This window comes from Lynx canadensis, chromosome E2 (genome assembly GCF_007474595.2).
Source record: "Lynx canadensis isolate LIC74 chromosome E2, mLynCan4.pri.v2, whole genome shotgun sequence".
Taxonomy (NCBI): Eukaryota; Metazoa; Chordata; class Mammalia; order Carnivora; family Felidae; genus Lynx; species Lynx canadensis.
Window position 1 is genome coordinate 47,772,903 of NC_044317.1, and position 24,883 is coordinate 47,797,785.

At 58.3% G+C, this 24,883-nt stretch overlaps 1 protein-coding gene across 1 annotated transcript; it reads left to right on the forward strand.

The window, feature by feature from the left end:
• The first annotated feature begins 194 nt into the window (after window positions 1–194).
• Window positions 195–24,303, forward strand: LTBP4 (latent transforming growth factor beta binding protein 4). The gene is given in 31 exon segments (XM_030297249.1): window positions 195–353; window positions 356–437; window positions 3,753–3,944; window positions 4,130–4,377; window positions 4,455–4,557; window positions 4,954–5,028; window positions 5,127–5,249; window positions 5,805–5,969; window positions 6,582–6,728; window positions 6,861–6,968; window positions 7,581–7,712; window positions 7,797–7,922; window positions 8,684–8,809; window positions 9,332–9,574; window positions 10,055–10,180; window positions 10,269–10,388; window positions 11,512–11,640; window positions 11,847–11,972; window positions 12,374–12,496; window positions 12,687–12,818; window positions 14,797–14,928; window positions 15,008–15,133; window positions 17,290–17,436; window positions 18,753–19,019; window positions 19,322–19,393; window positions 19,677–19,805; window positions 20,010–20,156; window positions 21,016–21,168; window positions 21,874–22,254; window positions 22,671–22,823; window positions 23,881–24,303. Coding segments are annotated over 31 exon segments (4,647 nt in total). The 3' UTR covers window positions 24,036–24,303.
• The last annotated feature ends 580 nt before the right edge of the window (window positions 24,304–24,883 follow it).

The window sequence follows — 24,883 nt, forward strand, 5'->3', positions numbered from 1 at the left end:
AGTCTAGCGCCCAGCCTGCGCGCCTCTGGCTACGCGCCCAGCCCCACGCGCCCCGCGCGGCCGCCGGGGAGGGAGTGGTGGGGAGGGGGGGGCCTGAGCGGGGGCGCGGCCGCCCTCCCCCGCAGGCGGGCGGGCGCGGCCGGGCCCCTCGGGCGGGCTGGGGCGGCGGCGCGGCGGAGCGCGGCGCTGCAGCCATGGCGGGCGGCGCGCGGGTGTCGCTATTGGTGCTGCTGGCGCTGCTCTGGCCGCAGCCCGTGCCGGGCCGGCCCCGAGAGCGCCTCCGCGTGCGCTTCACCCCCGCCGTGTGCGGCCTGCGCTGCGTCCATGGGCCCACCGGCTCCCGCTGTACCCCCGACCTGCGCGCCCCCGCAACACCACCAGCGTGGACAGCGGCGCGCCCGGCGGGGCGGCCCCGGGGGGACCCGGCTTCCGCGCCTGTGAGTGCGGGGTGGTGGTCCCGAGGGAGGGGTTCCCAGGGGGAGGAGGATCCCCGGGGACGGGAGAGACAGTTCCCCCAGGAGAGGGAGCCCAGATTCTGTGTACGGTAGTGTTGGGGAATCCCTGGGGTATTAAGGAAGGGAGACTTAAATTCCTGGCTTTTGGGGTTGAGTCCTGAGGGTCCCGATTTTGCAAAGCAATGAGGGTTCGCAGGGACCTGTGGCGTCCCACGTGAGGGGACTGGGGCAGGCTTTCATGCCTTTGAGTCAAAGTGGGGGATACCAGAATTGAGGAGCCTGGGAGCTTTGGGGAAGGGGGCCCCAATGCTGAGATTGTAAGGAGTCCTTGGAGACTAAGGGAGAGTTTCAGGGCCCCGAGGGGTGTCCCAGTTTCTTTATCTTTGGTTGGGAGGGGTTAGGAAAGGATGCGAATGCCTGTGAGGAGGGGGGTTGGGGTGAGGAAAGTTGATCGGCAGAGCTGAGGGGGACAGGGTCCCTAGAAGGAGGGTCTCTGCGGGACTCTGAGTTGCAAGGGTCGCACGTGGGAGAGAAACCCAGATAGGAGGCCTAGGGGAAGGGGCGCCCCCTGGGGGCAGAGGGGACAGGAGGGCGCGCACCAGGCACCCCTACAGATAGGGAGCCCCCCGCCGGGTTCAGGTGAGGTGGGGAGGGCGGGTCACCTGTTGGCCCCAGGGTGCAGGGATGGGCTGGCTCTCTGGGTCGAGGCCTACCTGCCCCCAACCCCAGAGGCCCTCTGGAGTGGGGAGTGGGGGCCCCTGGCTCTGAGAACTCGCCCAGCCTGGCCCCTAGCCAATCCAGCCCTGGCCGGCGTGAGCTCATCTCCCGCCTGAGCCCCCGCCCGCTGCCACTCCCTCCCTCCTCCCCTTCCTCCCTCCTGCCTACACTCCCTCCCGGCCCAGCCCCAACGCGCCCGTGCCAGGCGCCGTGCCCAGGCGGGTGCCAAGCCCCTGGAGGCACAAGAGGGGCATGTGAAGGGGGGCTGACCTCGGCAGGACCCCAGTGTCCTCAGCTCCTTATTCCTCCAGAGGCGTGGGGCATGGAGTTGGCCGTGCCCATGTAGCAACACGTCCTGGGTGTGGGAGCGCCCCAAGGGAGCTGGGTGGGGGGCCAGCATTCAGACCAAGAGAAGGCGGAGAAATGCCCGAGGAGGCTGGGAAATGCCCTGAGACCTAGCTGGATTACCATGCCTGCCAGCAGAGACCCTTGCTATTTTGGAATCTTGATTCCTAGTGAAGCCTCTCCGGCTACTCAATTAAGGACCCTTATTAGGACACTCTGGAGTCCTGCCTGGCCTGACTCTCCTAACTAGGGGAGCCCAGAGTCTCAGCCTTCAGACCCTAAGCCTCCTCCCCACCCCTATCAACAGACTCCAGAGACCAGCCCCTCCAGTAAGTTCCCTCCCATTCTTCTGATGTAATCCCCCAAACTGTGCCCCTCACCAGACAACTCTGTAGTATTGTCCCTCAGCTATTCCTCCCTGCTTCCCACAGAAACCCTAGACTACAGACCCTATGTAGTGATAACTCCACTCCCCGGTTGAATTCTCTTTCCACAAAAGACTTCCATTCTCTTATATTTCCAACTAAGTGCCATCGGATTCCCGATTCCTGTCTTTCCAAGCCTCGCTTTTCCAGCTGACCGCCCTCCCCAGGAACTTCTCATCCATCTATCTTCAGAGAACCCCAGAGGGTCTTGCTCAGCTGATTCTCACAAGAAGACTCTCCACAGACACTGTGACTGCCCCCCTAGGCAGCCATTCATCCAAAGACTTGGGCACCTAATCCCTTAGTTGAGAGGGGATGTGAGATCCACAGTATCTCAGAATCTTCTCAGACAATTGAGGCTCTTGTGTGCTGGGGACTCCCAGGGAATCCCATTTCTCCATGTAAATCCTTTTCTCAGCACCCTCAAACTAGCTGTCCCCTAGAAGGCACTAGAGTCCTGTTTTCTGGGCAACTTCCCCAAAGGATTTAACGGACTTCTTCTGTTGAAAGGGAGCTTCGGTTTCTTCTGAGCTAGGCTCTCTTTCCATTCTAGAAACCTTAAGCCATCTTTGAATCCCAGAGTACTGCACTCTATCTGATCTCCTTCCAGGAGTCCAGTCTCTTTACCCTTCTAAATTGAAGGGGCTCCCTCTACGCTTTCCCTGTCTCCAGTGTGTGGCTCAGAATCCCACACACGCCTTCCTGGACGGCCCCAGCCGCCTGCCCCCTTCCTCCCCTCCGCACAGCTGTCTCCAGCTGTTCTCTGCAGCCCCGGGGGAGAAAGGGAGGGGGTGCCCTCGCAGGATACGTCCGGCCTTCTTTGGCTCAGCGGGCTCGGGGCTCCCCAAGGGTCCGGAATGCGGAGCCGCCGCCCTACCCCCGCCGCACCCCTCTCTTTGTTTACCCCGCCGCACAGCTGGCAGAGCCCCGCCCAGAGGTGGCCTGGGGCCCAGCGAGGGCGCGCAGAGGGGAGAGGAGGCGCGTTCCCGTCGCGGCCCCGCCCCCGGGCGACAGGAGGCGGGAAGGCAGAGCTAGAACTCTGGAGCGGGAGCCGGAGGGGAGGTGGGCGGAGACAAAGCGCGGTGGGTGGGGCTAGGACGCCCAGATAGCCGAGGAGGTGGGGCGGGAGGAGCGTGAGCCCGAGAGCCCGGGGAAATCCGCGTGAGGAAAGGAAGGTGGGCGGGGCTAAAGGCAGCAGGTTAAACACCTAGATAGGCGAGCTTTAGAATCTCGGGGGTAGAAGGTAATGTGGGCAAGGCTCTTAGAAGGCGAGGCAGAGCCAGTGGGCGGAGATTGAGTGTCGTGGACCTGGCCAGACGGAATGTGCGCGTGCCTAGAATGCTAAAGAGACAAAGTTGGGAAAGGGGAGTGGTGTTAGGGGGTGGCCAAAACGTTGATTTAGGCAATGGAAGAGACCAGCGCCGGGTCTGCGTAGCTAGAACAGCAAAAAATCCAGCCTGGTGAAAAGATGGGCGGGGCTAAGTGCTAAGGAAAAAACTTGAGTGGTCGCGGCTGAGCCAATGGGCGGGGACAGCGCTGCCTGGGTGGGGCTGGAACACGGTGGACTCGACCTCAAAGTGGGACTCGAGAGGAAGGGCGGAGTGACCTGAAAGTGAAGAGCGGGAGGGCGTGGTGAACTGACCCAGTGGGAGGAGCTATACCAGAGGGCTGTAAGACCGGACCCAGCCAATGCAGGTGGTCTGGGTGGGTGGGGGTGACACAGGACAGCTCAAGGCGGAGCGGCTTACAACCACTAGGTGACAACGTTAGGGACTGAGTTAGCCTCTCTCCTCCCCCTCCCCCCCCCCAGTCCTGTGTCCCTTGATCTGTCACAACGGCGGTGTGTGCGTGAAGCCTGACCGCTGCCTCTGTCCCCCGGACTTCGCTGGCAAATTCTGCCAGCTGCATTCCTCAGGCGCCCGGCCACCGGCCCCAGCCATGCCAGGTCTCACCCGCTCGGTGTACACCATGCCACTGGCCAACCACCGCGACGACGAGCACGGTGAGGAGGGCGCGGCCAGGGTCCCCTCTGATCCCTCTGTCCACTACCTCGCCGTTTCTCTGACCCCCATCTTTCCTGCCTTCCCCTAAGCACCCGTCTCCAGTGCGCCCTTCCGCCCATTCCTAGTCCCAGTCCGTAAGAACTGGGGTGTAGACACCCCTTTGCCCCGCCGTGCCTCCCTCCAGGCGTGGCGTCCATGGTGAGCGTCCACGTGGAGCACCCGCAGGAGGCGTCCGTGGTGGTGCACCAGGTGGAGCGTGTGTCCGGCTCTTGGGAGGAGGCGGACGCCGAGGCAGTGGCACGGGCGGAGGCGGCGGCGCGGGCGGAGGCGGCGGCGCCCTACACGGTGCTGGCACAGAGTGCGCCGCGCGAGGACAGCTATTCGGATGCCTCGGGCTTCGGTTACTGCTTTCGAGAGCTGCGCGGAGGCGAAGTGAGCAGAGGCGGGTGGGGAGGGGCCCGGAGCGTGCCACCACGCGGGGGCGCGCTCACCCAACACTTTTCCCACAGTGTGCGTCCCCGCTGCCCGGGCTCCGGACGCAGGAGGTGTGCTGCAGAGGGGCCGGCTTGGCCTGGGGCGTTCACGACTGTCAGGCATGCTCGGAGCACCTGGGTAAGTCCCAGGACGTCCCCGAGGTGCTTGGAGCTGGGGAGAGGTGATAACCCCGTGGCTCCTGGTACCCTGCCCATAGACAAACCCTGTTCACAAATTCTAACCACACGTACCCTGTTGTGGGGATCATTTCCAGTCTAGATCTATCCATACCGCTCTGGTACCGCCCACTCCACTTTCTGACTTTGTTTACTCTGTTCTCACCCCACATTTATACCATGGCCCCACTCATAAATTTCTGGAACCTCCCACGTTGCCTTCTGCCAGACGGCTTATCTCAGGCTCACCTTGCACTCAAGCCACACTCATCTTTTAATCTCTCCCATCCCTCTTTTGTCCCCGCCCATCTATTTTGGCTCCGCCCGCCCCTGGCCTACCCCTCTCTTCTCTCCACAGGCATTTCCGACCGAGTGGGCACCCCAGATGGACCGTGTCCAACCGGCTTTGAAAGGGTTAATGGGTCCTGCCAAGGTGAGCGGGGGCAGGAGTGGGAAGGGCTTGGCTCTACGAGCCGGGCTGGCAGGGAGCTCCCATCCCTGATGCCCCTGAGCCCACGGCATTCCTCCTAGATGTGGATGAGTGCGCGACCGGCGGGCGCTGCCAGCACGGGGAGTGTGCAAACACGCACGGTGGGTACACGTGCGTGTGTCCGGACGGCTTCCTGCACGACTCGTCCCGCAGCAGCTGCATCTGTGAGCCACGGGAGAGGGTTGAGGCTGGATTGCCCGCCTGTCCGCCAGGCCCTCAGACCCCATACCAGAGCACCCCCGGGGTCTTTAATTCCCTTAGACTCCCACGATCCCCCCAGACTCCCGGGTCCCCCCACTCTTATTAGACACCCCCCCCCCCCCAGAACGTCTCGGATTCTTACATACTCTCAGACTCCTTGGACCTTCTTCAGCCCCTCTAAGAACCCCTCAAACTTTTAGATCCATATCCCTTCCGATCTTCAGACTTCCTTTAGCTTTTCTCAGGCCCCCAAATCCCTTCCTCTCCCTCGACCACCAGACCTTCTGCAGACCTTGAGATCCTTCTCAGATTCTCCCATTGCCCCCTCAGGCCCTAAACCTTTCTCACACCTCCAGACCCCTCACCTCTCCTGAATGGCCTTTACAGACTTCTTCTGAATGGGCTTTACACCCACCAACCCCTCCCGGGGACCATCCTCCTGTCTCCCAGATCCCTTCGCCCCCACCGTTCCCTATAGTCGAAAGCCCGCCCTGAAGAATTTCCTCCCCCACCCCCAGCCCAGCACGTGATCTCAGAGGCCAAAGGGCCCTGCTTCCGCGTCCTCCGCGACGGTGGCTGCTCCCTGCCCATTCTGCGCAATATCACCAAGCAGATCTGCTGCTGCAGCCGCGTGGGCAAAGCCTGGGGTCGAGGCTGCCAGCTCTGCCCACCGTTTGGCTCAGGTGAGCAGCCTCCTGCCCGGCCTATTTCTAGACTTGACTAAACGCGGTGCCCACCCTAGGTGCCCCAGGCCCTCAGATCCCCAGAGTAGACTCCACCAGGGTTCCACCTCACCTTTGGCCACCCCCACCCACCCCTGAGACAAACCCCTTCGCATCAACCCCAGCCTTGACTACCCCTAGCCCTTGAGGTATGCTGCCTGCCCAACCCTGTCCCCAAGCTTTGGCCAAGTCTGGAGTTCCAGAGATCCTGCCTTCAGTCTAAGCTCCGTCCCCACCCCAGATATGCCCTTCCCAGAGACAGTCCCCTGGCAGTGTAGCTTCTACCTAAAAACCAGACCCTTCAACAAACCAAAGCAGATCCCACCTTCAACCCCCGTCCCTGTCCCTCTCCCAAATAGGAAAAAACATCCTTGGTCCCACTCATACCCTCAGGGACGTCCCATTCTTTGGCCAGTGTACCACCCCAAACCAACATCCAACCCAAACCCCTGACACACACCCAGGCCAAGCCTTGCCCCCAGTCAAGGTCAGATTCTAGATTCCTCTTCTGTCTCATTCCTTCCTGCTTTCATGCCCTCTCTCTGCCCCTCTCCCTCCCTTTCTTGTTCCTAGAGGGTTTTCGGGAGATCTGTCCAGCTGGCCCTGGCTACCACTACTCGGCCTCTGACCTCCGCTACAACACCAGACCCCTGGGCCAGGAGCCACCCCGAGTGTCCCTCAGCCACCGGGCTCCACCCTCCACCTCTCGGCCACCCACAGGTGAGCTGGCTTCTGGAGGAAGAGGTGTCATCTCTGGGGGGCTGCCCTAGCCTCATAAGGAGGGGGACACCCAAATCCAGCTCTCCATTCATTGATATTCCTTTGTTTTTTGTTTGTTTTTTTTTAAACCAGGCTTTCTGCCCACACACCGTCCAGAACCCCGACTTGAGCCAAGGCCGGGCCCTGAGCTTCCCCTGCCCAGCATTCCTGCCTGGTCTGGTCCTGAGATCCCCGAATCAGGTGCAGTAGAGGGGATCGAGGGCATCAGTGGGGGTATCACAGGTGGGGGTTCTAGCCGGGAGCTCCAAGGTGAAGATTCCAGGTTAGGGATGTTACAGCCAGAGGACTTAAGGAATGTGTGGGAAGAGAGAAAGATTTGGAGAGCTGAGTGTTGGGTAACATTAGGAGCTGGTGTCAGACAGGCCTGGGTTCAAGTTCTCACTTGATTGCACAAGTCATTTAACGTCTCTGAGCCTCAGTGTCCTTATCTGTAAAATGAGGATCATTGTGAGGATTCACTGAACTATCCCTGAAGAGTCTGCCACATAGTAAGTGCTAAGTTAATGTTGGACAATTGTTTTTCACACAGAAGGCACTAAGAACGTATCTCGGTCAGAGGACCGGAAAGCAAATATTCAGAAATGGAGACTTTGGGGGTGGCAATAAGGGGAATTCAGGCAGAGGATCTGATGAGAAGTCCCATAATAAAGGAGCGGAGGATCAGAGGTGGAAGAGGGGTGGGGAGGGACAGACATGAGGGTGTCTTAGGCAGAGCGTCTGAAGGAATTGTACGGGGGTGAAAGGGACAGAGGATTCAGAGATGGGGGAACCCTGGCTGACTGGACTCCCCAGGTCCCTCTGCGGGCGTGTGTCAGCGCAATCCCCAGGTCTGCGGCCCAGGACGCTGCATCCCCCGGCCCAGTGGCTACACCTGCGCGTGCGATTCGGGTTTCCGGCTCAGCCCGCAGGGCACACACTGCGTCGGTGAGCCCGACAGAGAGGGTGGACGGAGGCGGGGCGGGGAATCTCTGCCAACCTCCTCCTGACCAGCCCCTTCCTGGCCCTCAGACGTGGACGAATGCCGCCGCGTGCCCCCGCCCTGTGCCCCCGGGCGCTGTGAAAACACGCCAGGCAGCTTCCATTGCGTGTGCGGCCCGGGCTTCCGAGCCGGCCCGCGGGCTACGGAGTGCTTGGGTGAGAAATCCGCCCTGCCCAGCTCCAGGCTCCACCCCTGCCCGGGTCTCCCTCCGGCAGTTCCCGCCCTCCCACGCTTCCCCACGCTCCCGGTCCCGCCCCCAGACCCGCTCCAGCTCTCCCTTCGGCCCCACCACTGCTTCTTCCCCGCCCAGCCGGCTTTTCCCGACGGGGCGGGTCCCTGCTGTACAACCAGCAGACTTCTCTCCCCAACCCTGTCCCGCTGCGCTCCTCCCTTGGCCCCGCCCCCACCATATTCCCAACTAGCTCCCGCCCTCCCTCAGGCCCCGCCCCTGTTCTACAACCGCGGCAACCTAGCACCTGACTCCTGATTCCTAACCTGCCGCACTAGGCCCGGTACTCTAAACGCCCCTTGCCTCGCTTCTGCCCTCCCTTGGTTCGGTCCCCATAGCCGCCCTTCCCTCCATTGCCCTGCCTAGATCCTGCCTTTCCCAAATTGCCCCCCCCCTCACGGTTCCCCTCTCCGCCTCTGCCCTGCCCGGCTCCCCAGTCCTCATCTTGCCCTTCCTTCTCACCTGCCCCGCCCCCCCCCCCCCCCCCCGTCCGCCTACGCCTCAATCCTACCCATTCCTTGCTCTCCTTACTGTCTCTGGCTCGCTCCCCAGTTGGGCCCAGGCCCAAGTCTGGCTCCGCCCCTCCCCTCCCCTCCTTCCATCCTCCCAGAGCCCTCGGAGGGCGGGCGTGGGGGCCGTGAGGGGGAGTGTCTTCCCCAGTCTGAACCTCGGGGTTTGTGACTACAGACGTGGACGAGTGCCACCGCGTGCCGCCGCCGTGTGACCGCGGGCGCTGCGAGAACACTCCAGGCAGCTTCTTGTGCGTGTGCCCCGCTGGGTACCAGGCTGCTCCCCACGGAGCCGGCTGCCAGGGTGAGGAACTGACAGGGACAGAGGGGAAGGGGTTGTGCGGGGAAGGGGAGAGTGGCAGTGATGAGGGATGGAGAAACTGAGCAAGAGGCAGGGGGAGGCTGATTGCTGCGAGACGGGGCGGGGGAAGGGGGCAAGTTCTGAGAACCAGACACGTAGCCTGATGGCTGTAGAGACACAGTGACACGGGGACGGAGAGGCCAAGTGATCGAAAACAGAAAAGCTGAGTCATTGAGGATGGAGAGGCTGGAGGATGGAGAGAGATGTCAGTTCTGGGGGAAGGGTGTAGAGTTATGGAGAACAGGACAGAAAGAAGCCGACTGATGCTGACTAGAGTTCTAGGAGGCGGACAGGAAGCTTGGGGATTGATCAGGTAGAGGGATGTAGGGTGGAGAATTTGAATAATGGGGAATGGGGGGCAGAACGAGACAGACAAGGAGGCAGACTGATGGAGGTCAGGGAGGCAGAGGGGAGCACGGGGTGGGGGACATAAAGGTGTGACTCTGGGCCCCTTGCCCCGGGCAGATGTGGACGAGTGCACGCAGAGCCCAGGCCTTTGTGGCAGAGGGGTCTGTGAGAACCTGTCTGGCTCTTTCCGCTGTGTTTGCCCGGCTGGCTTCCGGGGCTCGGCGTGTGAAGAAGATGTGGATGAGTGTGCCCAAGAGCCACCGCCCTGCGGGCCAGGCCGCTGTGACAACACAGCTGGCTCCTTCCACTGTGCCTGCCCTGCTGGCTTCCGCTCCCAAGGACCGGGGGCCCCGTGCCAAGGTGAGGGTGCCGAATGCAAGCCCACTCCACCCCCATTTGCTGTGGGGACTGGAAAGAGACATGGTTGGGGTCAGAGAGGCAGAGTAATGGGGCTTGGTGATGGAGGACAGGGGCAGAGGAGTACTGAGAGGGTGGGGAGGGTCTGATTCAAGTCTTCTCCCCTTTCTGCAAATATGAGGGTGCTCCCCCTTCCGCCTCCCTTTTGGAATGATACTTTTGTGCTTGTGGGAACCCTAGGGAGGGGACAACTGACATGGGGAGGGCAACATGCAGGAAGTGGTGCCCTAGCTTCACCCTGGCAGCTGGAGAGACCATTAATGGGGAAACAGGGAAGGAATCTGTCCTCCTGGGAGATGGGATGAGCCTGGGCAAAGTCCAAGAGACTGCCTCCAGACTGCAGTGTTGGGGTAGGTGGTGATGGCAATGGAGATGTTTGGGTCCAGGCCCCTTTCTCAGCCCCACTGGTCCCCTCTGCCCCAGATGTGGACGAGTGTGCCCGTAGCCCCCCGCCCTGTGCCTATGGCCGGTGTGAGAACACAGAAGGTGGCTTCCAGTGTGTCTGTCCCACCGGCTTCCAACCCAACGCTGCCGGCTCTGAGTGCGAGGGTGAGGCCGGGGAGGGAGGGAGGCATGTGGATGGGGGAGGGGGGCTTTGGGCTGCTCCTTCAAGGCCACCTTCTCCCCTGCCCCCCAGATGTGGATGAGTGTGAGAATCATCTGGCATGTCCTGGACAGGAGTGTGTGAACTCACCTGGCTCCTTCCAGTGCAGAGCCTGTCCTGCTGGCCACCACCTACACCATGGCCGATGCACTGGTGAGACCAAGCCCTGGCTATGACCTTAGACCTGCACCGTGACCCCTGACCTGGCCCATTATCTCCTGACCTGGACCTCAATCCTCTGGACCCTGACCCTCAGAGTCTGATTGTGACTCTTGACCTAGATTATGGGCCTCTGACCCATATTGCAAGTCCTGGCCTGGACCACCACCCTTGACTCTGAATGTGACTTCTGATTCTGTGGCCCCTGAACCCTCAACCTGTCTGTGACATTTGAACCTAACCATAACCCCTACTGATAAACTCTCCCTACAACCCTGATAGCAATTGTAACCCTTCTGATCCTGACTGTCCCTTGACCCTGAATGTGACCTGTGACTCCTAAACTTGACCATGACATTTGACCTAACCATAACTCCTGACCATAACCCTTGACTCTCTGTGACCTTTGATCTTGTCTCTTTCATTGACCCTGCCCATTCTCAGAATACCTTCCCTGGCGTATTGGGTTCATGATCCCTGACCCTGACCCCTGACTAGAGGCAGAATTCTGGACTCTGTTACCCCTGACCTGAATTGGTCTCAGATTCCAGTCACTGACTGTAACCCCTGATTTAACAGAATGCCATCCCATCATCTTGGTTTATAATACCTGACCTCTTACCCTAATTAATTTCTGACCCCAGTCCTCGTCCAGAGTCCCTTCACTGACTCCAGGATCCTGGCACAGGGAGTTGCCAGAAAACCCGACCTACAAGACCCCCAATTATGGTCGCCAGAATCAGGGAATCTTGGTCTCTCCAACCTGCTCCTGCTATGGATCTTTCAGCTCATATCCAACTCAAGACACTACCCACCAACTTCTCTAGAGCCCTCTGCCACAAGAGGATCCATCCAGCGTCCCTAAACCAGACCCCTCCCCCCCCTTTTTTTTGAGACAGTGAGAGACAGAGCATGAGCAGGGGAGGGGCAGAGAGAGAGAGAGGGAGACACAGAATCTGAAGCAGGCTCCAGGCTCTGAGCTGTCAGCACAGAGCCCTACGAGGGGCTTGAACTCACGGACTGTGAGATCATGACCTGAACTGAAGTCGGATGCTTAACCGACTGAACCACCCAGGCGCCCCAAACCAGACCCTTTCTGAAACCCCTGTTCCCACAGATGTGGACGAGTGCAGTTCGGGTGCCTCCTGCGGCCCCCATGGCCACTGCACTAACACCGATGGCTCCTTCCGCTGCAGCTGCGCGCCGGGCTACCGGGCGCCGTCGGGTCGGCCTGGGCCCTGCGCAGGTGGGCAGGGTGGGGAGAGGGCGGCGAGAGGACCGGAGAACCTGGGGGTGGGGTCCGGGCTCCTGGACAAAGCCTGATGGGGAGGTAGAAGCTGGACTAAAAGGATGTGGGTGGGGCTTAGAAACCCGCCCTCTGGGGTGTGGCTAGGGGCGGAGTTGATGCTTCTTGAGCCAGGACCCCGCAGCCCTATTTCTCCCCTACCCTAGATGTGAACGAGTGCTTAGAGGGAGACTTTTGTTTTCCCCACGGCGAGTGCCTCAACACCGACGGCTCCTTTGCCTGCACTTGTGCCCCCGGCTACCGGCCCGGACCCCGCGGAGCCTCTTGCCTCGGTCCGTACCCAGGCTGGGCCTGGACCGGGAAAGGGTGGGCTTTCACCCAGAAAACCGGGACGGGGAGAGGGCGGAGGCGGCGCCTGACGTTTTGGACTGAGGTCTCAAAGCGTCAAAGCGGGGCTTGTGGAGCCTCTTGGCGTCGGCCAGGGAGGGGAGGGGTTTGGAGGGGGAAAGGCGGAGTCGGGATAAACTGCTCCGTGATTGGAAAGGACGGGGCCTGAACGCGTCGGAGGGGTGGGGCTTTCAGGGAAAGGAGGAGCCTAAGGCAGGCTGGGGGCGGAGGGGGGTGGGAAGAAGGGGAGACCTCAGCCAGAGAGGCGGGGCAAGGGCGGTGGAGGGGCTTGCCCGAGAATGGTAAGCCGAGGAGGTGGTCCGCGGTTTCGGACACTGTCCTGCAGACGTGGACGAGTGCAGCGAGGAGGACCTCTGCCAGAGCGGCATCTGTACCAACACCGACGGCTCCTTCGAGTGCGTGTGTCCTCCCGGTCATCGCGCCGGCCCAGACCTCGCCTCCTGCCTGGGTGAGAGGCGCCTGCCCGGCCTGATCCCTGCCCCTCTGCCTCTCCTGCTCTGCCATTTGCCTCCCCTCCACTGCTTCCTCCCTTCCCCGCTTCTGACTCTCCTCTCCCTTCCTTAACTCCCCCACCTGTTCTTATTTGCCTCCCAGCCTCCCCTGTTTCCCGCATCTGACTGCTCTGCCTCCTTTCTCAGACATAGACGAATGTCGAGAGCGGGGCCCGGCCCTGTGCGGGTCCCAGCGTTGTGAGAATTCCCCTGGCTCCTACCGCTGTGTCCGAGACTGCGACCCTGGCTACCACGCGGGACCTGAGGGCACCTGTGACGGTGAGACTACTCTCCTTCCCCGCTCCTGTCTCTAGAACTAGTTGCTGGAATGAGCTCCCTTGGGGACGGAGGAGGCGCACCCTGCCTTCCGGACTTGAGGGGAGGGAAGGAGCCGTCAACCAATGCACTTAACTGTGTCCCCCATCTCTGTGGTGGAAATAAGCCACCGGGGTGCCCTTGCATTTTCCCCTGGAGGTGAGGTGGGAAATGGGGGTGGAGGGGAGGGGAGACACTCCTACCAGATACCAGGCCAAGCCTCACTTCCAGAAGCAGCCCTCTCTGCTCCTCTAGCTCAGTGCACATTTTAGGCTAGACCCCAGCAAGACATCTCCTCCAGGAAGAACTGTTAGCGCCTCCACAGCTTCCAGTGGGTTTCTTTCTGTCTGGGTCCCTTGAAGCCTGCCTTCTTTCACCTTCCACCACTCCCTCTACTTCCAGCTGCCCTCCCGGTCACCGAGAGGGGCCCAACCCGGGCTGTCCTGGGCCCATCCTTTCCCAGTTCAAAATTCCCCAGGTTCCACTGTGCTGGGCCTTGCCCGTTTAAACACCGCCTCCCAAGTTCTATTCCAAGTCTCTCCGGATTCTGTGCTTTCCCCCATTCTTCAGACTTCTCCAGCGCCCCTGCCCCGCCCCAAACGTGTAGGCCCACCGTTCCAGTCCCAGCCCTTGCCTGCCCTTCTCATTCCTTATGCCTTCCCCCACACCCTCCTCCCTCCCTTCCCAACCCCTCTGCCCTGTTTCCCCACCAGGCTCCAGTGGGGTACTGATGAGACAGGAGGTTGGGGCTAATGGAAAGATTTGTTTTTGCATAGTGTGTGGGTCAACATTTTGGGGAGCAGATGAAATGACTGTGGGCTATCTTTGGCTCTCTGGCTGCCAGACCTCTGATCCGCGGAAGCCTAGTTTCAGGGGACTTCGTTCGCTCATTCTGCAGGAATTCATTAAGCACCTACTGTGTGCCAGACAGTGGCAATGAGCCAAACAAAATCGATGCCCTCACGGAGCTGACGGTGGGGGAGTAGGAGTGGGGGGAGGGAGAGACAGACAGTATGTAAATAAATTCAAGCTTCATTCAGCAAACAGTTTGGGGGCACACACTGTGTGTCAGGCACAGTTCTATACCCTGGGGTTACAGGGGGGAACAAGACAGACACAAGTCCCTACATTATGGAGGTTATAGTCTAGGGAGGTGACAGTTGGCATGTTAAAAAATACATGGATATTTTTGACATATTAATATAATGTCAACTTTAAGAAGGGAAATAGGTGTCTGGGTGGCTCAGCTGGTTAAGCAGCTATTTTATTTTTTACATTTATTCATTTTGAGAGAGAGAGACAGAGCATGAGCGGGGAAGGGGCAGAGAGAGAGGGAGACACAGAATTTGAAGCAGGCTCCAGGCTCCGAGCTGTCAGCACAGAGCCTGATGTGGGGCTCGAACCCACAAACTGTGAGATCATGACCTGAGCCAAAGTCGGACACTTAACCGACTGAGCCACCCAGGCACCCCTAAGCAACTAACTCTTGATCTCAGCTCAGGTCTTGATCTCAGGGTCGTGAGTTCAAGCCCCATGTTGGGCTCCACGCTGGGTATGAAGCCTACTTTAAAAAAAAAAAAAAAAAGGAAAATAAAACATGATAAATGGACACAGATGATAGGGCAGTGGGGGAAGGGGTACTAGGAGAGCTTGACCTAGACACTTGAGTGAAGTTAAAGAGGGAGCCATGCAGATAGCTGAGGGAAGAGTGTTCCTGACAGAGGAAACAGCAAGTGCAAAGGCCCTGAGGTGGGCCCATGTTTGGACTACCGTGAGAAATGGCGATGAGACCTTAAAAGAGTCTCAACACTTCAGAAGCTCAGATTCCTAGAACACCGGATTTATAGGGACTTCTCAATCATGGGAACCGGAAGCGGCATCAGGAACTTGTGAATCCAGGCCTGTGACTCCCCTCCCCTCCCCCCACCCTACTCTTTTCCAGACGTGGATGAATGCCAAGAATATGGCTCAGCGATTTGCGGAGCCCAGCGCTGTGAGAACACCCCCGGCTCCTACCGCTGCACACCAGCCTGTGACCCTGGCTATCAGCCCACGCCAGGGGGCGGATGCCAGGGTGGGTGTCCATCAGGCACTGGGTGAGATGTGGAGGGCATGGAAAGCCCAGCAATGGCCTGACTGTCTGGTGGTTGCAGATGTGGACGAATGCCGGAATCGGTCCTTCTGCGGGGCCCACGCCGTGTGCCAGAACCTGCCAGGCTCTTTCCAGTGCCTCTGTGACCAGGGATACGAGGGGGCCAGGGACGGGCGTCACTGCGTGGGTACGGGGCTCGGGGGGTTGGGGGGGGCAGAGGGTGGGGAAGAGGTGGGTCAGGCCCTGCTCCTCTCTGTAGACCTGAACAAATGTGAGTTCACACTTGGTGTGTGAACAGATATGAACTGACACATTCGGGTTGTAGAATTTAGACTCTGGAATATACAGCATTTCCCTGGTCAGTCAGGACTCTTCTGGTTGCAAGCAACAGAAACCCTGTTCGTTCAGATCTTGTTTTGGGAGGGCTTAAAAAAATATGTGCATAAAGTCTGTAAAATGCACACTAATCTTTTTTTTTAATGGACACTAATCTTAAGTACACAGAAATATTTTCTTTTTTCCCAACATTTTGTGAGGAAAATTTCTTTTTTTTAACATTAAAAAAATTTTTTTAAATAGCTATTTATTTTTGAGAGAGAGACAGAGTATGAGTGGGGGAGGAGGAGAGAGAGAGGGAGACAGAATCTGAAACAGGCTCCAGGCTCTGAGCTGTCTGCACAGAGCCTGACGCGGGACTCAAACTCACAAACCATTGAGATCATGACCTGAGCCGAAGTCGGGCGCTCAACCGACTGAGCCACCCAGGCGCCCCCCAAATTTTTTTTAATGTTTGTTTATTTTTGAGAAAAAGAGAGAACACACACAAGTAGGGGAGGGGCAGAGAAGAGGGAGGCACAGAATCCAAAGCAGGCTCCAGGCTCCAAGCTGTCAGTACAGAGCCTGACGTGGGGCTCGAACTCATGAACTGTGAGATCATGACGTGAGCTGAAGTCAGACACCCAACCAACTGAGCCCCCCAGGTGCCCCTGAGGAAAATCTCTAAACATGCAGAAAATTGAAAAACCTGTAGAATGAATTTCTGCACACCACGTATATTCCATTATCATTATTTTATTATCCTTATTTCCTCAACTATCTGTCTGTAATCCATCTTATTTCTGGGATAAGTTTAAAGGTAAATTGCAGCCATCAATGCACGTCTCCCTAAGTTCTTCAGTATGCATAGCACTAACCAGATTTCAGTAGGCATTTACAGATTTTTTTTTAATGTTTATTTTTGAGAGAGAGAGACAGAGAGAGAGAGAGGCAGGGGAGGGGCAAAGAGAGAAGGAGACACAGAATGCAAAGCAGGTTCTAGGCTCTGAGCTGTCAGCACAGAGCCCAATGTGGGGCTTGAACCCATGAACTGTGAGATCATGACCTAAGCTCAAGTCAGATACTTAAAAAAAATTTTTTTAAATGTTTCTTTTTAAATTTTATTTTTGAGAGAGAGAGACAGAGTATGAGTGGGAGAGGGGCAGAGAGAGAGAGAGACACAGAATCTGAGGCAGGCTCCAGGCTCTGAGCTGTCAGCACAGAGCCTGCTGCGGGGTTCGAACTCACAGACCGTGAGATCATGACTTAAGTTGAAGTCAGACGCTTAACTGACTGAGCCACCCAGGTGCCCCTCAAGTCACATACTTAACAGACTGAGCCACCCAGGTGCCCCTACAGATATTTTTTATCTGAGGTTCAATTTATATACAGTGAACTGCATGAATCTTAATGATATATTCTTTACATTTGACAAGCACACAAGCTTGGTTTCTTTGAAAAAAATTAAAATGGTGAAGTACTGGAATATGTTTGAACTTTGGGCATAGTTGGATCCAGGAATTCTAACAAGGCTAGCTGTCTCTCCCTCTCACCTCTGCTTTCCCCTGTTGTATTTCTGCTCAGGCAGACTCTTTTCAGAGTGACAAAGAAGGCCCTGGCATCTCTGGGCTCATATCCTCATATCCTCAGCTTGGCAACCCTAGGGCTAACGAGGGAGGCTCTTTCTTGGTAGTTCTACCAAAAGTCCCAGAACTAGCTTTGATTGGCCCAGTTTAGTCACCGCCTATCTCTCTGAACCAGAGAAATGCAGTAATCTGGTTGGCCAAGCCTGGAACTTGTGCCCACCCCTCAGAGTAGATTTAACCCTACTCATAAATACGTGAGTTGAAAATGGAGGGACAGAGGGCTCCCAAGGAAAATTCAGGGTCTGTCACCAGAAGATAAGTGGATGATGGGGTCTGGGTCATGAAGAATACCCTTCTATTTGAAAGCTCAGACTTTTAGAGCCTTGGAATCACAGACACCTACAACCATTGACTCTCCTTCCCCTCTGTCTCTTGCTCACAGATGTGAATGAATGTGAAACACTACAGGGTGTGTGTGGAGCTGCCCTCTGCGAGAATGTTGAAGGCTCCTTCCTGTGTGTCTGTCCCACCAGCCCTGAGGAGTTTGACCCTATGACTGGACGTTGTGTTCCCCCACGAACTTCTGCTGGTAAGACTGATATGTCTGTTTAACTGATGGTTTCAGGGCTCACAGAAAAATGACGTGGTCTAACCATTCCCGGCATGGGCAGGCTGCCATCAGTTAAATGTTGTTTTAAAGAACAATAAAAAATTCAGAACACGTGGGTTAATATGGGCGGTGGGACCGGGATCAGCCCTGTCCCTGACTCTACCAGATTCCTTCTTTCAACAAATGTTCACAGGGCATCCACTGTGTTTAGGCCTTATTCTAGGTACCAGAGACATGGTAGTGATCAGGAGAGACCACTCTTTCCTTAAGGAGCTCACAGTCCAGTGGGAGAAGGCAGAGATATCACCAGAGAGTGACAACCAGAGAAATCAGGGCTGGAAGGAGGAAGCTCAGGCCAGAAGGAACAAGGCTGTGATGGGGAAAGGCTGGGGGATTATGGGAATCCAGAGGAGGAGCCTACCCCAGCTGGAGAGGGAAGTGAGAGCTTCCTATAGGAGGGGAGGTCTGAACTGAGAGCAGGAGGAAGAGTAGAAATAAGCCAGGTGATGTGGGTGAGGGAGGGCATTCTGGGCAGAGGACACAGCGAGCGCAAAGGCCTGGCAAGGCAAGAGAGGACCTGCCATGTTTGAGGAACAAAAATAAGTTCGGGGTGGCATGCTGGACACAGCATGGGAAGGGGTGGGGAGAAGTGAGGCCGCAGAAGGATGCAGTGCTAGATCACACTGATTTACCCTCTCAGGGGGCTGGCCTTTCCTGAGGGCACTGTGGCACCGTGGGACGGTTTTGAGTGGGAGAGGGGGATAATCAGAATCTGGCTGCCATGTGCAGGTGGGCTGGAGGGGGTGACACTAGGGGCTGGGAGCCTAGGGAGCATCCAGGGCAGGGACCTGGGCAGGAGAGGAGAAGACTGGACCAAGGCAGGGGCCATGAGAGGGGAGGGGAGGGTGGTGGCAGGAGGCGAGAGGCCAAGTGGAGAGGCTGTGGGCTGCCTGGGGGGGGGGGGGGGGAGGTGTCCAGGTCCAAGCCTAGGTTTGGGGACAAAGACTCTGAGGCCAGCTGGGGACACATTGGATGTGAGGACCCAGAAGGTAGCCAGGAGGCCAGAGGAATCCCCCCACCCCATCCCAAACTGCAACTGGGATGATGGGGCAGACACCTGGGAGGGTGTGAGGTGCCAAAATGACAGGAGGTGAGAATGGGAGAAACGAGGACAGATGGTGAGAGGTGTGGCGTCTGGTTCAGCCTCGGTTTGGGGGCCTCAGTTTCCTCATCTGTAACATGGGGGTGGGAGGCTCAGCCCATGCTGGCTGGGCTAAAGCCCCTTGTTTCTCCAGGCACATTCCCGGGCTCACAGCCCCAGGCACCTGCCAGCCCAGGTCTGCCTGCCAGGCCGCCTCCGCCTTCCCCACCCCGTCGGCCCAGCCCTCCTAGGCAGGGCCCCGCGGGCAGCGGGCGCCGCGAGTGCTACTTTGACACAGCAGCTCCCGATGCATGTGACAACATCCTGGCACGGAATGTGACATGGCAGGAGTGCTGCTGTACCGTGGGTGAGGGCTGGGGCAGCGGCTGCCGCATCCAGCAGTGCCCCAGCACGGAGACAGGTGGGCATGGGCTCCTGGGCGGACATAGGGCTGAGGGTTTGGGTAGAAATAGGCAGGCATGCGACTGGGACAGAGGACACATTTGGACATGGGCTGGGGCACTGGTACCGTACGGGCAAGAGTAAGCTGCCAGCCAGGCGGGCGTGAGGCTGAGAGGTGGGCACAAACAGGCACGGGGTCTGAAAACTTGGGTGAGCAGGGGGCAGGAGTAAGCCCTGAGATAGATGGGCGGGAGCAAGCCCAGGGTGCAGGGCAGGGGCCCGGGCCAGGGTGTCTGGGCTCAGCTTTGTCTCTCTGTGCAGCTGAGTATCAGTCATTGTGCCCCCACGGCCGGGGCTACCTGGCACCCAGTGGAGACCTGAGCCTCAGGAGGGGTAAGCTGAGACTTCAAGCCCCACTCACCCTCAGCCCCCAGGCCCAGCTCCATCTCACCCTGTTTTCTTCACCTCTATCTCCCAACCTTTTTCTGTCTCTACCCCGCCCCCTCGCCTATCTCCACCTTTCCCGATCTCTACCTCTGGGTCTCTGTCGCCACCTTTCGGTCTCTCTCTTTCCCCGGTCAAGCCTCAGAATCACACATTCCCCCCATCCAGCCGCCCCACACCCCGGCCCCATCTCTCTTGGTGTGGGGCGCACCTCTGACCCTCCTTCCCGCAGACGTGGACGAGTGCCAGCTCTTCCGAGACCAGGTGTGCAAGAGCGGCGTGTGCGTGAACACGGCCCCAGGCTACTCATGTTACTGCAGCAACGGCTACTACTACCATGCCCAGCGACTGGAGTGCGTCGGTACGAGCTTCGCCTGCCCCCCCCCCCAGTTCCACCCCCACCCCCTCCCAACCCTCTACCAAGCCAGCGCCTCTCTGGAATGTCGCCACCGCCAGCAGAAGTCCTTCCCGAAGTCTAGACTCCATCTATCAGGCTGTCAACGCGCTGGGGAAGTGGGAAAGGGTAGAGGGCTACTTCCTGACCACTCCCTCCATGCCTCCCTAGATAATGACGAGTGCGCAGACGAGGAGCCGGCGTGTGAAGGCGGCAGCTGCGTCAACACCGTGGGCTCTTATCACTGCACCTGCGAGCCCCCACTGGTGCTGGACGGCTCCCGGCGCCGCTGCGTCTCTAACGAGAGCCAGAGCCTCGGTAGCCCCGCCCCGCCCCCGGGCCCGCCCCGCCCCGCCCCTCGCTCTCCGGGCTCAGCCCCACGCCCAGGCCACGCCCCCCGCGCACGTGCTCGGCCACGCCCCCCCACGCCCTATTGACTCTCGGTGTCTGACTCTGCCACCACGGCCGGGCTGGCTGGGCTGGTGTCGGGGATTTGCTCTAAAGCCAAGGTTCCGGAGGAGCCTGGCACTTGCTGGCCGTGTGTACCTGCACGTTGCTTATCGCCTCTTGGCCGCAGCTTCCTTCTGGCACCTTGGGTGGACTACCTTACAGGGTGGCTGTGAGGAATTTGATTTTCAGGACAGTTATGGGACCTGATCTTACAAAGTGCCAAAGCCGTGCTTCCTCTTATTATTTCCCTGTGTGTCTCTGTCTCCTTCTACCTCTCTGGGGTCTCTGTCTTTAGGTTTTTCTCTGAATTTCTGCCACTCTCTGGGTCTGTCTTTGTTTCTAGAGGTCTGTTCCTTTTCGTCTCTCTCTCCATCTTTACTTTCCTGTTCTTGGATTCTCTGACTCTTTCGATGTGTTTGTCTCTATCTCTTTGGGTCCTTTCTTTTTGCCCAATGACCCAAACTCTCTTCTCCTTCCACTTCCTGTGTCTACATCCCCCCTCCCCACAACCCCCCTCTCTCCTCCTATGTGACTGCCTCATGCCAGACCAAGCACATACTCCCCTGGAGCTATCTCAGAGGCCTTCTGGGAGTCAGATCACAGCTGAGGAGGAGCGTCTGGTGTTAGGCACTGGGTAGCTGGGCTGCTCCAGCACAGGAGATGGCCAAGAATTTGGGAGGGTCCTATCCTGCTGTCCCACCCTGATGCATGCTGTCTCTGCCCTCAGATGACAATCTGGGAGTGTGCTGGCAGGAAGTGGGGGCTGACCTCGTGTGCAGTCGCCCTCGGCTGGACCGCCAGGCCACCTACACAGAGTGCTGCTGCCTCTATGGCGAGGCCTGGGGCATGGACTGTGCCCTCTGCCCCGCCCAGGACTCAGGTACTACGACCTGTCTGGGTCATACTCAGAGGCCAAGACATCCCATGAGACACCCACCCCCCACCCCCCCAAATCCTGGACCTTTAGACCTCAAATACCAGTTGTTCAGACCCACCGTCCTGGCCCACAAACTACCTGGTCAGAGCTCACAGACCTCCGAGTCTGAATGTATTGGACACTCACTTCCAGGTGCCTAAGACCCCAACCCACAACCCCAGAGATCCCCCAAATCTTGGCTCTTGGTCCTCAGTCCACCCCCAAAACCCTGATCCTTGGTCCTCAGACCTCCAGGTCCCATGGCTCAGATCCCCTCCTATGCATCCTGGCCCCTGAGCACCCCAGTAACAGTCCTGGGACTCCCCAGTTCTGGTTCCTAAAACACCCCCATCCAATTTCTCTAGGCCTCTAGTCCAATATCCCATGGGTCCTCCCTATTCCAGCACTTGGACCCTGATTCCTAGCCCCAGTACTTAGTACTCTCGATCCCAGCACCATGGAATCCCAGTCACAACCCTCAGCCCTAATCCTGCCTCCAGAAACCCTATCGGGCCCTGCAATCCCAGTCCCCTCATTTGAAGTCCGTCCCATGCCTCAGCCCAAGGCCCTCCTCCTCTCCTCGCCTCTCCTCTGGGCTCCTCTTTCCAGCCAGGGAACATGAATGGTGGGTTCTGAGGGCTAACCACGAGGCTTGGCTCCTATTCACAGATGACTTTGAGGCCCTGTGCAATGTGCTGCGCCCCCCTGCATATGGCCCCCCGCGGCCAGGTGGCTTTGGACTCCCTTACGAATATGGCCCTGACCTAGGTCCACCCTACCAGGGCCTTCCCTACGGCCCCGAGCTGTACCCGCCACCCGTGCTACCCTACGACCCCTACCCACCACCTCCTGGGCCTTTCGCCCGCCGAGAGGCCCCCTACGGAGCACCACCCTATGACATGCCCGACTTTGAGGACGACGGTGGCCCATATGGTGAATCTGAGGCTGCGGCACCACCCGGCCCGGGAACCCGCTGGCGCTATCGGTCCCGCGACACGCGTGGCTCCTTCCCAGAGCCTGAGGAGTCACCTGAAGGTGGAAGCTATGCTGGTGAGCACTGCGGGCGAGGGATGGAGACCAAGACGAAGAGTCAGGTGTGCAGAGAGATGGAAACAGGGAAGACGGAGGGAGATAGATCCAGAAACAAAGAGAAGCTGGGGTCGGGGGTTGGCTCAGAGAGATGGGAGAACACAGATACAGTAGGAGAAGTAGGAGAGAGCGTCAGAGAGCAGCGATGACGAGGGACAGAAACATACCTGCAGACCAAGGAGCTGAGGACAGGAGGAAAGTGATGGGGAGCAGCGCTAGGGAAACCTGGCCCCACGGCGCCCCCCACAGCCCGCGAACAGGACTCACGGTTTAGAAGAGGATATCCGGCCAGGGACGCGCACCGCCCCCCTCCCCGTTGGGGGTTTAAGATATAGAAGGCAGAGACCCCCAACCAAGGAGCCCCGCATTCTCCGCAGGCGCGCTGTCTGGGCCCTACGAGGGACTGGAGGCGGAGGAGTGCGGGATCTTGGATGGCTGCGCCCACGGCCGCTGCGTGCGCGTCCCCGAGGGCTTCACCTGCGACTGCTTCAGTGGCTACCGCCTGGACACGACCCGCATGACCTGCGTCGGTGAGAGGCGGCCAGGGCCAGCCTGTGCGGGGCTAGGGTGGAAGCCCTGACCGGAGGTTGGGGGCGCGGGAGGTGTCAGGGACGTCAAGGGGTCAGGCCGGACCAGGGGAAGCAGGAAGTGCATCCCGCGCAGGGATGGGATGTGCCTGAAGAAGGCGAGGTCAGGCTGCGAGAAAAGCAGAGCTTGACCTCCGGGCCGGGGGCTGGGCTGGAAGCAGGATTGAAGAATCCTGCAGAATCCCGCAGGTGTGATTGCTAGGGAGTCTCAGTGCTACCGTGGGCAACTTGACCGCTTTGGAGAGCTCCCGTCTTATATGAATCATGTTTGCCTAGTTCAGGCAGTAGTAAAGCAAAGTGGTTACCATCAAGGACTCTGGGGGAGTCGGACAGACCTCAGGCTCAGTCCAGCAACTTGCTGTGTGACCCTGGGACAGGTCACCGTCCCTTTTTTTAGTTTTTCTCATCTGAAAAATGAGCATAAGTTGTAGAATCCATGTCATAGAGTTGTGAACATCATTAATACTGAAATACAATGAGACTGAGGCCTGTGTGTAAACCAAGGTTCAAAAAAGAGAAGTGAGTCCGCCAAGGACTCACAGCCAAAAAATAGCAGGGGACTGGGCACTCTGAGAACTGGGCAGAATGTGGGCTTGTTGTGTGATACTGAGCTTCCCCAGGCTGCGTCTCAGTTTGCCCATATGAAAACAGAATCACTACCTACCTCAGGGTTATTAGCTGGATAAATACACATTATGTGCTTTAAACAATGCCTGGCATCGAGTAAGCATTAATTGTTGTGATATCATTATCAGTATTATTTTCCTAACAAAATCCTAGTGACATAGGCCCTACCATACCCATCTTATAGAACACAAAGCTGAGTCTCAGAGATGTTAAGCCACTTGCCCATGCTCACACAGCCGGCAGGTGGTAGTGATTGGATTCAACTTCAAGCAGGAGGCTCAGCACCCCTTGAACCCCTGGACCCCCAGGGGCCAGATAAGCCGGCTCCAGGGTCCCCGGCCCTGAGCAGCGATCCTTGCACCTCCTTCTGCAGACATCAACGAGTGTGACGAGGCCGAGGCGGCCTCCCCGCTCTGCGTCAACGCACGCTGCGTCAACACCGATGGCTCCTTCCGCTGCATCTGCCGCCCAGGGTTCGCGCCCACGCACCAGCCGCACCACTGCGCGCCCGCCCGGCCGCGGGCCTGAGCTCCGGCGGTCCCAGGCTGTTTGCTCCGCGCCTGCGCACGCGGCTCCCTGCCGCGCACTCTCCCGCCCGCTTGCGCGCATGAGCACGGGGAGCCCGAGTGGTCGGAGAGGAAGGACGCACGAACCAATGGAAGGAGGGATGCCCTTCGCTGCTCCTGCCACTCTCAGCAACTCCTACCGACGCTGCGGGGGCCCGGGACTAGCCCTTCACGTTCCCTCTACTTTTTATGAAAAGTTTCAATTAAAAAAACACCTATTTTGTACCTTCTGCCTCTGCCAGTCTATGTTTCCGAAAGTCTGGCTCCAGAGTTTGTTCTCTGAGCCACTAAATTACGTCCTCTTCCCATCCTTGACTCCGTGTCTGGCTCTTAATTTCCGTGCCTCTGTCGCTTAGTCTTTCTCCTATGTCCGTTTCTCTCTTTATCTCTGTTTCCTATCGCTTGTCTATTTCATTTTCTCTGCCCGACGCTCTATGACACGGGGACCTAGCCTCTGTTTCTCTTTCTCTTTTCCTACCTCTCTGTTTTATTATCTCTCTAATCTCGAGAGAGATCTTTTCCCCATGTGGGACCCCGGAAGGGGATGGGAAGGGTGGCCTCAGACCCTGCTCAGGGCGCTGCCTCTTTCCTCAGCTAGAGGGGACCCCAGATTTCCATACTGCCCAAAGAATTCAAAAGCTGTTCTGGGACAAGTGGGACATGGGAGACATGGGGGGCAGGAGTCCCTGGAGGGATGAACAGAGACCTGGGCCTCCAGTTAAGTTTGTGCTGTGGCAGGACAGGGAGTGGCAGTCCTGGTGGGTGGCCTGTGCAGGCCCATATGGGAGTGAGAATGAGCTGTGTGTGTGT